At 43.2% G+C, this 12500-nt stretch overlaps 1 protein-coding gene across 1 annotated transcript in view; it reads left to right on the top strand.

Moving 5' to 3' along the window:
* Nucleotides 1-8017, top strand: part of LOC143299460 (sodium-dependent proline transporter-like) — a 35027-nt gene extending 27010 nt beyond the window's left edge. The window contains exons 15-17 of the mRNA XM_076612675.1: nt 1161-1334; nt 3815-4033; nt 6177-8017. Of these exons, the coding sequence (XP_076468790.1) occupies nt 1161-1334; nt 3815-4033; nt 6177-6284 (501 nt within the window). The 3' untranslated portion in view covers nt 6285-8017. The remainder of the gene's footprint in view (nt 1-1160; nt 1335-3814; nt 4034-6176) is intronic.
* The last annotated feature ends 4483 nt before the right edge of the window (nt 8018-12500 follow it).

Raw genomic sequence — 12500 nt, 5'->3', positions numbered from 1 at the left:
ATTTTCCGGTTACTGAAAGAAGTAATAATAATAATAATAATAATAACAACAACAACAACAACAACAACAATAATAATAATAATAATAATAATAAGAAGAATAACGATAATAGCAATAATAATGATAACCCCAAATAATGGTTTGTTCTAAGCACTTTACAACAGTTTCACTTAGAAAATGTAAGTAAAAGATACATAAATATATATTTTTTCGTCTATCAAAACATGCAGGCTGGTCGAACTAAGGAAGCAAACAACGAATTATGACAAGACATTGCATCAAAAGTAAATACTAAACGCAATGTCCACAGAATGCACCCTAAAAACAATATGAACTCCCCAAAACCAACCGCACACATCACAACGCATATAAAACCTGACCACAACACCCCCAAATCGGCCCCAACTATCCTCCCCGGACTGGAGACGTTATCGAAGTGGTCTTTTGAACGTTAGTTTAACTCACTCAGTACGGCCAGTCCTCTCTTCTCCTCTACACAGACCCCTCGGATGTCCAGTGGGTGTCTGAATGACCCAACCTTTAGCTTCCGTCGTCAGAATTGTGGTATTCTTTGTCAATATTCACCTCTTCAGTATAAGAGCCTTCCGCTTGCAATATTTTGATGATGGTAACTGGGGTGAAACGCTGTCTCTTTCGCCGTTCGTATGGAGAGAGTTAACTGACTTTCTGACATCATCATGGTTTCTCTTTGACTTGTTTTCAAAACTGAGGAGTGTTCAGGTGGTCTTCTGAACGTAACTTTAACTGACATTCTGACACAGTCGTGATTTCTATTGGGTTGGTTTAAAAACAAACAAGCAGACGCCCCTTTGCGGTCAGTTGGGCTCTAAGCAATATGCCATTAGAATGAATCGATAAACTGAAGTCCCGTGTAGAGCATGCACTTTACGCACGCGAAAGAACCCACGGCAACAAAATGACTGTTTCTGGCAACATTCTGTAAACGAAAACACACAGACACAGACACAGAGACACAGATACACACACACACACACACACACACACACACACACACACACACACACACACACACACACACACACACACACACACACACAAACCCACTCTAACAGCAAAGCAAAAAATACACTCAAGGCATTTCAATGCAATTTGATTAAAAGAGTGTTGTGATGTTTCAGTTCATCTTCGTCTTCATGCTAGTGGAGTACAAAGGCTCCACATACGGGGACTACATGTACCCATGGTGGGCGGACGGGCTGGGATGGCTGATGGCGATCTTCTGCCTCATCTTCATCCCTCTGGTCATGCTGTATAAAGTGGACAGGGAGACTGAGGCTGACACATTGCTCAAGGTCAGTGACAGCGAGTGTGTGCTGAATAGAATAGAATAGAATAGAATAGAATGGTCATGCTGTATAAAGTGGACAGGGAGACAGAGGCTGACACACTAATCAAAGTCACACACACACACACACACACACACACACACACACACACACAGAGAGAGAGAGAGAGAGAGAGAGAGAGAGAGCTGAATAGAATAGAATAGTATTATCATAATTAAAGTGGACACATAGAGAGAGAGAGAGAGAGAGAGAGAGAGAGAGAGAGAGAGAGCTGAATAGAATAGAATAGTATTATCATAATTACTTAAAATGGACAGAGAGAGAGAGAGAGAGAGAGAGAGAGAGAGAGAGAGAGAGAGAGCTGAATAGAATAGAACAGAATAGTATTATCATAATTACTTAAAATGGACAGAGAGACAGACAGCTGCAGGTTAAAACAGTTTCAGTTTCTCAAGGCTTCACTGCAAATCCATATACGCTACACCACATCTGGCAGACAGATGCCTGACCAGCAGCATAACCCAACAGTCAGGTAGGTATTGGCTGCATGCATATATATTTGTGTAGCCACCAGAGTGGGTTTCATCTACAGAAGGTGTGTTTGTTGTTTTTTTTCCAGAGGACAACACTCTCGTTGTCTTGGGTTCTTTTTCGGACCTGGGTTTATCGTTTATCCGGAATGACTAGATGTCCAGTTTGATTGTCTGAACTTGGGTTCTTTTTCGGACTTAGGTTTATCGTTTGTCCGGAATGACCAGATGTCCAGTTTGATTGTCTGAACTTGGGTTCTTTTTCGGACTTGGGTTTATCGTTTGTCCGGAATGACTAGATGTCCAGTTTAATTGTCCAAACTTGGGTTCTTTTTCGGACCTACGTTTATCGTTTCTTCGGAATGACTAGATGTCCAGTTTGATTGTCCAAACTTGGGTTCTTTTTCGGACTTAGGTTTATCGTTTGTCCGGAATGACTAGATGTCCAGTTTGATTGTCCAAACTTGGGTTCTTTTTCGGACCTGGGTTTATCGTTTATCCGGAATGACTAGATGTCCAGTTTGATTGTCTGAACTTGGGTTCTTTTTCGGACTTAGGTTTATCGTTTCTTCAGAATGACTAAATGTCCAGCTTGATTGTCCAAACTTGGGTTCTTTTTCGGACTTAGGTTTATCGTTTGTCCGGAATGACTAGATGTCCAGTTTGATTGTCCAAACTTGGAGAAAAAGCGAGACAGGAATTCGAGCCCAGATCCTGACAGGCATTATATTGGCAGATCTGACACCTTGCTTCTGTCAGAACATTGTATTGTATTGTACTATATTCTGATGTATTCCATTGTATTATATTACATTTTATCTCAACGTATATCTCTGTGTGAAATTCGGGCTGCTCTCCTATGATGAGAGCACATCGCCACAATGCAGCGCCACTATTTTTACCTGTCTCCAAGTGTACATGTAGTTGTTTTACATCAAAGTGAATTTTTCTACAGGATTTTGCCAGAGTCAACACTTTTGTTGCTGTGGGTTCTTTTACGTGCGCTAAGTACATACCGCCTGCAACACGGACCTTGGTTTATCGTATCATTTGAATGACTAGCATCCAGACCTTCACATACGGTGTAGTAGGCGGGGGAGGGGATGCTAAGATCACATACCGTATAGTTTCTGTTTCAGTTTCACTTTCTCAAGGAGGCGTCACTGCGTTCGGACAAATCCATACACGCTACACCACATCTGTTGAGCAGATGCCTGACCAGCAGCATAACCCAACGCGCTTAGTCAGGCCTTGAGTGCATGCTTACATATTTGTGTACCTATGAAAGTGGATTTCATTTTACGTAATTTCGCCAGAGGACAACACTCTCGTTGCCATGGGTTCTTTTTCAGTGCGCCAAGTGCGTGCTGCACACGGGACCTCGGTTTATCGTCTCATCCGAAAGACTAGACGCTCAGTTTGATTTTCCAGTCAAACTTGGGAGAAAGGGCGAGAGCGGGATTCGAACCCACACCCTCACGGACTCTCTGTATTGGCAGCTGAGCGTCTTAACCATTCTGCCACCTTCCTCCCTACCGTATAATGGACTGGGATTGGAACCCATTGACACTGACTTCTTCGTCCTGGCGTATCACCGCGTCGTGTGTGTGTGTGTGTGTGTGTGTGTGTGTGTGTGTGTGTGTGTGTGCGTGCGTGCGTGCGTGCGTGCGCATGTGTGTGTGCTCGCGAGCGATGAGTTTCACCTGAAAGAACTGCGCTGTATAAACGCAACTGTGTGATGATTAGTATTGGTATCCTTTGAATGTTTCACAGACATTGAGTCAGTTCTTTGGAGCCTGAAAGTGGATTCTGGGAGGGGGAGAAAATATCGGCGGCTGAGCCGTGATTCGAACCAGCGCCCTCAGATTCTCTTGCTTCCTAGGCGGACGCGTTACCTCTAGGCCATCACTCCACTTTGAGTGATTCTGAATGGCTGGAATGTCGTTGCTGCCACAGAAGCTGAGGTTGCTGACGACTCCGACGGACCTGTGGGGGCCCTCTCTGCCCAAACACCGTCAGCTGGTGACCTACGTGGAGGACTTCGACGTGGATCCCTTCAGCCGGAGGGCCCTGGAGACCGGCACCCCACCTCCCCAGGGCTTCACCAACCTGGCCTTCACCCCGGACCCCGCCCACACACCCACACCCCCTCCAGGACCTCTCTCCCGGCAGTCCGTGAGTGTAGGGAGGGGGTTGGGGTGGGTAGATGTCAGGGAGTGGAGGTGAAGGGCTGGATCGTTATGGGCAACAGTTAATTGATGGACCATAGCAGGAAGAAGGTGGCAGACTTGTTAAGATGTTCATCTGCCAGTTTCAGTTTCAGTTTCAGTAGCTCAAGGAGGCGTCACTGCGTTCGGACAGATCCATATACGCTACACCACATCTGCCAAGCAGGTGCCTGACCAGCAGCGTAACCCAACGCGCTTTGTCAGGCCTTGAGATAAAATAAAATAAAATAAAACAAAATAAAACAAAATAAAACAAAATAAAATAAAATAACTAACTAACTAAATAAATAATAATGATAATAATAATGAAAATAAAATAAATAAATAGATAAATAAATAAATTAAATAAATAAATAAATTAAAAACGACAACAAAATTAATAAACAATTTTTTTTTTTAATCTGCCAATACAGAGACTCCGTGAAGGTCAGGGTTCCAATCCCGCTCTCGCCCTTTCCCCCTAGTTTGACTGGAAAGTCAACTTGGGCGTCTAGTCATTCGGATGAGACGATAAACCGATGCCACGTGCACAGCACGCACTTGGCGCACATAAAAGAACCCATGGCAAGTAAAGACTTGGCCTCTGGCAACATTCTGTAGCTGAAATGTACTCTGACAGGTACACAAATGCTTATGTATGTATCCACACAAGGCCTGACAAGCGAGTTGGGTTATGCTGCTGGTCAGGAATCTGCTTAGCAGATGTGGTGTAGCGTATATGGATTTGTCCGAACGCAGTGACGCTTCCTTGAGAAACTGAAACTGGACCATAACAGTGAATAGACAATAAGTGATGATAGTTGACAGATGGACCATAGCAGTAAACAGACCATAGTCGACAATAGTTGATAGATAGACCATAGTAGTGGATAGACCATAGTTGATAATAGTTGATAGATGGACCATAGTAGTGGATGGACCATTGTTACCACAGTTAAGATGGACCATAGTTCATAATAGTTGTGGGTGTACAACTGCTGTGGAGTGATGAACCATGGTTGTACAAGGACCATAATTAATAGTGGATGGATGGAACATGGTTGATAGACCATAGTAGATTATAACTGATGCATGGAACATGGGTTGTAGCAGATGGATAGATCATAGTGAAAGAATGGACCATAACTAGGCCCAGCACTCGGCTTATATCACAGATTGACATAAGTTTACATTTGGGCCAACAGCAAAGTGAGAGCTGTATTATCAATGGTTTCTCCAGTCAATGGGAAACCATTTACAGCTTAGTCTTTTGTGAAGGACTATGACTCTCAAACTAGGAGGCAAAATTGCACTGGCTCTTAGTGCTGCAGCCTTGTGGGCTAGTTGGCCTTTGGGAACCATCCCAACGCTGACTGTCCTAAAACCCTCTTGGACGAGAGAGTGGGGATGTACTTGGGCAAGACACTCTCCACTATAATCAAATTCTAGCCCAAATAGTCGGAACAGCAGTTGCCTCCTCTGTCATAGTCGGACACGACTGACTATCATATATATATATATATATATATATATATATATATATATATATATATATATATTATCCATGGGCCTTTGCTGATGGATGGATCGTAAATCCATTTATCTGGATTTCGTGAAAAAACACCAAAAAGCCCCACAAAAAAACACCAAAAAGCCCCACAAAAAAACACCAAACAAACCACAATACTGCCTTACACAATTCGCATTTCTAATATTGTGACTGTTGCCTGTTCACAGCGTGTTTTGTGCATCAGTTTACAGAATGACAATTATGAAAAACGTTTATTGCGTGACCATGTATGTGTGTGCGGGAGTTGGGGGGCTAGGGGGGAGTGGTTGCGTGCGTGTGTACGTTTGAGTGTGTGAGCAAATACCTGATTGATATATAAATGCTTAACAGCCTGCATGCTCAACTTTACATATCAAACGAAACGAAACACATTTTAATGTGTGTGTGTGTGTGTGTGTGTGTGTGTGTGTGTGTGTGTGTGTGTGTGTGCGTGTGTAATGTGTGTGTGTGTGTGTGTGTGCGTGTGTGTGTGTGTGTGTAATGTGTGTGTGTGTGTGTGTGTGTGTGTGTGTGTGTGTGTGTGTGTGTGTGTGTGTGACAGAAGCGGACCCCCCAGTGGAGGAGGTCCCAGTCCACGATGTCCGACTTCTCCAGTGTGTCCACCACCAGGACCGCTAACTCCGCCTTGACTTTCGAGTCCAACGTATGACGACTGACCTCCCCTGAACAACTCTCCACCAGCAGCAGCCACAAGAGGAGAACCCATTTTCGGTGTAGCAGCCTGTTTGTACCCCCCGTTGCTTTTTTTCCCCCCCCGTGGGTCAAATCTGCCGAACACAACCCCAGGATCTATGTAGCCCTGTTCTGGAATGGCACCCCCACACCAACATCCCCCCACGAGGGTAAACATCAAGCGGTCAGAATTAATCCCCCTCCCCAGCCCCCACGTGAACTTTACCCCCCCCCCACTCTTTTCGTTATTGACTATAGGAGGTCATTATAGACTGGCTTGAAATGCCCCATCTCCACAACGTACATGTCGTCCGCTTGAAACCAGTACAGGCCACTGAAACAGAAAACTATCTCATGTATATTTCCGTTTAATTGTAAATTGAAACCAATACAGGCCACTGAAACAGAAAACTATCTCATGTTTATTTCCATTAATTTCTTATTTCAAATCAATATTGGCCTTTAAAGCAGAAAACTTCCTCCTGTTTACTTCTTTCATACTGTACATTGAAATAAACACATGCCATTAAAGCAGAAAGGTTCCACATGTTTACTTCTATTATGCCGTGATTTGAAATCATTACAGCCCATCAAAGCGAAAATTTTCTCACACTTACTTCTCTTTAGCTGTAATTTGAAATCAATACAGGCCACTAAAGCACAAATCTCCCTGGTGTACTTCCGTAAGTTTGTAATGGAGAGCGGGTGGAGGTTAGTGTCAGGAAAGGCTGGCCCAAAACCACCACCCCCTCCCTCTCCCTATAGCTTGATTAAGGGGGTGCTTCCCAGTTAGAAGAATGATGGAGGATAGTGACTAGCCACAAAAGACCCCAGGGTTCATTCAAGACTAGCCCAGAAGAACCCTATGGGGAAAGTCCAGGGGCGGGGGGGTATATTTGAGGCTGCTACACCGGAAAGAAACACTCTGGTTGGAAGTGGACCAAGGACTCTGTGTCGTTCCAGTCCACTGCACTCCCCCTCCCCCCCCGGGTCACTTCCATCCCAGGGCCAGAAGTGAAGAGAGGAGTGCTTCAGTGTGAATCTCTGACGAACTGTTTCACTATGCATCACGGAAGACAATTCTCCTGCCATCAATACTGCTGGATCTAATAAGATAAACGATGCTCTCTCTCTCTCTCTCTCTCTCTCTCTCTCTCTCTCACACACACACACACACACACACACACACACACACACACACACACACACACACTGCAGCGAAAAACGAACTTTGTTTTCTGTTTAATCCCTTATTTAAGTGCTGGACCTTGTCTCTTCACTGTCATCCTGACCTGTGAGCTCTGTCCTATCTCAGTGAGGTGACAGCCCTTCACTGACATCCTGACCTGTAAGCTCTGTCCTATCTCAGTGAGGTGACAGCCCTTCACTGACATCCTGACCTGTAAGCTCTGTCTTATCTCAGTGAGGTGACAGCCCTTCACTGACATCCTGACCTGTAAGCTCTGTCCCATCTCAGTGAGGTGACAGCCCTTCACTGACATCCTGACCTGTAAGCTCTGTCCCATCTCAGTGAGGTGACAGCCCTTCACTGACATCCTGACCTGTAAGCTCTGTCTTATCTCAGTGAGGTGACAGCCCTTCACTGACATCCTGACCTGTAAGCTCTGTCCCATCTCAGTGAGGTGACAGCCCTTCACTGACATCCTGACCTGTAAGCCCAGTCTCATCTCAGTGAGGTGACAGCCCTTCACTGACATCCTGACCTGTAAGCTCTGTCCTATCTCAGTGAGGTGACAGCCCTTCACTGACATCCCGACCTGTAAGCTCTGTCCTACCTCAGTGAGGTGACAGCCCTTCACTGACATCCTGACCTGTAAGCCCAGTCTCATCTCAGTGAGGTGACAGCCCTTCACTGACATCCTGACCTGTAAGCTCTGTCTCATCTCAGTGAGGTGACAGCCCTTCACTGACATCCTGACCTGTAAGCTCTGTCCCATCTCAGTGAGGTGACAGCCCTTCACTGACATCCTGACCTGTAAGCTCTGTCCCATCTCAGTGAGGAGACAGCCCTTCACTGACATCCTGACCTGTAAGCTCTGTCCCATCTCAGTGAGGTGACAGCCCTTCACTGGCATCCTGACCTGTAAGCTCTGTCCTATCTCAGTGAGGTGACAGCCCTTCACTGGTATCCTGACCTGTAAGCTCTGTCCTATCTCAGTGAGGTGACAGCCCTTCACTGGTATCCTGACCTGTAAGCTCTGTCCTATCTCAGTGAGGTGACAGCCCTTCACTGGTATCCTGACCTGTAAGCTCTGTCCCATCTCAGTGAGGTGACAGCCCTTCACTGACATCCTGACCTGTAAGCTCTGTCCTATCTCAGTGAGGTGACAGCCCTTCACTGACATCCTGACCTGTAAGCTCTGTCCCATCTCAGTGAGGTGACAGCCCTTCACTGACATCCCGACCTGTAAGCTCTGTCCCATCTCAGTGAGGTGACAGCCCTTCACTGACATCCTGACCTGTAAGCTCTGTCCCATCTCAGTGAGGTGACAGCCCTTCACTGACATCCTGACCTGTAAGCTCTGTCCTATCTCAGTGAGGTGACAGCCCTTCACTGACATCCCGACCTGTAAGCTCTGTCCCATCTCAGTGAGGTGACAGCCCTTCACTGACATCCCGAACTGTAAGCTCTGTCCCATCTCAGTGAGGTGACAGCCCTTCACTGACATCCTGACCTGTAAGCTCTGTCTTATCTCAGTGAGGTGACAGCCCTTCACTGACATCCTGACCTGTAAGTTCTGTCTTATCTCAGTGAGGTGACAGCCCTTCACTGACATCCTGACCTGTAAGTTCTGTCTTATCTCAGTGAGGTGACAGCCCTTCACTGACATCCTGACCTGTAAGCTCTGTCTTATCTCAGTGAGGTGACAGCCCTTCACTGACATCCTGACCTGTAAGCTCTGTCCTATCTCAGTGAGGTGACAGCCTTCTCAGAGAGTCGAGTTTGTCAGCAGCAGTCAAGGTGACAAAGAAGACATTACTCGTATGATAAATATCCTCATAAATCTTAGAAAGTTGATGTAGTAGTTAAAAGAACCATCCTTTGTTGCTTTTCTTTTTTTTTCTTCTTTCTTTTATCAAAAAACTTGTACGGGGAGTTTACTTTGAGTCACTTTTACATGTGGCTTCACAAAATATTATTCCATTAAGTTTGGTCGCCTCCCACCCCCCCTTTTTTTTGTCAGTGTGAGCTGTTTCTTAGAATCTGTCATGTATGCATACATTTATTATGTTGGTATAATTGTCTGTTTGACGTGTGTGTGTGTGTGTGTGTGTGTGTGTGTGTGTGTGTGTGTGTGTGTGCGCGTGCGCGCGCGCTATCTCTATCAACCAACGAACATACCTTTTATCGTTTGTTTTTTCTCAATAAGTTTTCACTCATGCTTGGTTAAGCACTCATTACCAGTCATTTTTCACTTTGTGGTCCTTTGATCTTGGCACACTTTAATTTTTTTCAGACGATTGTCTGTCCTACATCAGCACTTCGCTGATATGTGCATCATCATTGCTTTTGAATAACTTTTGTGTGTGTTATTGGTTTTTAATTGACTGTTTTTCTTTGTATTACAGCCCGAGTCATTCTTTTTTTTTCTACCACCAGTTTTCACCATCGCGGAATTTTTGACGAACACTTATCATACTCCGATATTTTTGGGACATGTGTATAATTATTGCGTTTGATACTGTTTTTATTCTTATATTCTATATTGTCTGACTAATCGAATCATTGTCGTTTAACCACCAGTCACCAAGAAATGATATTAATTACTGTAAAAAAAACAACAACAACAACAACAGCAACAAAAAACGAAAACAGAAAAACGTGTTGTTGATTTTATTTCATTAATTATTGCGTTTGATACTGTTTTTATTGTTATATTCTATATTGTCTAACTAATCGAATCATTGTCGTTTAACCACCAGTCACCAAGAAATGATATTAATTACTGTAAAAAAACCAACAAAAAACAATAACAACAAAAAACTAAAACAGAAAAACGTGTTGTTGATTTTATTTCATTACTGTTGTTTATTGTCATCATGTTTGTCATAAAGAAAGGAAGGTGGCAAGGGAGGGTCGGGAGGGGGCGTTATTAAAAACAAACCCTGAAACGATTTGGGGGATACATGCATGGGAGGTAACTCGCCCTGCGCCTACAGGAATTGGCGATGGCGAAACTAGTTGTATTGGATTTGAGTTAAATATGAAGCTAAGCAGTGGTGACCTAATGGCAACCCCCCCCTCCCACACACACACACACACACACCTCATACCCCCCTCATCGTCCCATCCACCACCACACACTGAGTGGTGGTCCGGGTGCTAGCTTTTCGGAAGAGACGATACAACCAAGACCCGTGTGGAGTATGCGCTTTGCACACTACTAGTACTGCTAGTACTGAATGTATTAATGCAACGCAAAATGTTGTGAGCAAACAAATAAAAGTGCCATCACACCCAATTTTCACACACGTGCATAACTCGGTGATGAAAGACAATGGTTCAAAGTACACGCAGCCAGAAGGAAGAAACATTACTGAGGAAAAAAGGGAGCGTATGGAGGACTATTCGGGGGAGAGAGTTGTTACACAGCCAGACTTGAAGATAACACGATACTGTATACTTCTTCAGAACCTGGGATAGATAGTCCTGCCTTTGGTTTAAATGTAAAACTCTTCTGGATATTTCAAAATGTTTGGTTGATTTAAAAAAAAAAATTATTTATTTTTTTTTAAATTATTTTTTTTTGTCTTCTCTCTTTTATTTTATTTTCATTTTTTTCTTTACGACTGCACACACAAGACAATCTTGCATGTTACGACTGACTGAATTTGCTAAGACTGGATAATTTAAAAAAAAAATATACTGGGAAAAAGAAGTTTTATACTGGCACCACAACAAGAAGCTACTGTTGTTGTTTTTTTGTGTGTGACAATCCTTCATATGTTTTTTTAAACATATCATGTACATAACAAAATACATATGCACAAATAAACATTTTTCTTCTCGAATTGTAGAAATAATGTTACTTTTACTAACTGAACACCCACCTAAAGCTTGGGCGGATTAACATCTGGTAAACTGATTTTAATCCTTCAGATAATTTTTATACATATCATATACATAACAAAATATATATACACAATGAAATACTTTCTTCTCGAATTGTAAAAACACTGTTACTTTTACTAACTGAATACCCATCTAACGCCTGGGCAGCATTAATATCTGGTAAACTTTTTTTTTTCTGAGGTAGATAATCAAGTAATTTTTTGTAATGGTAATTTACAAAGCATACCCCCTCCGCCCCCCACAACCCCCCCCCCCCCTCATAAATCCGCCAGTGAAGTATTCAGGATTGTATTCTGATTAATTGAAAAGTTAATTATACTGTTGTTCGGATTAAAATTGAAAACGTCATGTACTATATTTTGTCTCTGTTTGATTGATCGCATGGAAACATTTATCTGGACACATACATAAACGTTAAATATCAAACACCTTGGTATAATCAAACGGTTCTAATGAGTGTTTTATGAAAGTGTTTGATTGATTATGTGCGATTTCTGTACAGATCACAAGATGTTAGTGCAGACCACTTGTGCCTCGTTTGATACCAGTGATGAGTCATTTCTTGTATGATTTCATTTGTTTAAACAAGGACACTGGATGGTTAATCGTGTTATTCAAGATATTCATTGAAATATAGATGTCGTTCGACATGGGCTGTGTCCATGTTTTTGTTTGTGAAATAAAGCAGCTCCATCATTTTATTTTATGTCAGCGTCTTCTTTGATGATTATGTTAGTGAAAGAGGTTTCTGAAGACACACACAAGCGTACACGCGCGCGAGGGCAGACACACACACACACACACACACACACACACACACACACACACACACACAGAGAGAGAGAGAGAGAATATGGGGCATTTTGTTTACTATACTTGGATGATGCTCAGTAATGATGGGGTGATGAAGATGCTGTCATCACAGGAATGAAAATTCCTGGAATTATACTCTAACCAAATATCACACGAATGAAATGTTGTGGATCTATAATTTATTCAATGATCAAACGAAAAGTGTTGCGTATTTACACTCTGTTACACAAATAAAAGCTCATGGATATATTTACATATACTCTAGGTAACTATCACACTAAATGA

This window comes from Babylonia areolata, chromosome 25, assembly GCF_041734735.1.
Source record: "Babylonia areolata isolate BAREFJ2019XMU chromosome 25, ASM4173473v1, whole genome shotgun sequence".
Classification (NCBI taxonomy): Eukaryota; Metazoa; Mollusca; class Gastropoda; order Neogastropoda; family Buccinidae; genus Babylonia; species Babylonia areolata.
The sequence above is the reverse complement of the archived record's forward strand: the minus strand, read 5'-3'. Positions and strand labels throughout refer to the sequence as shown.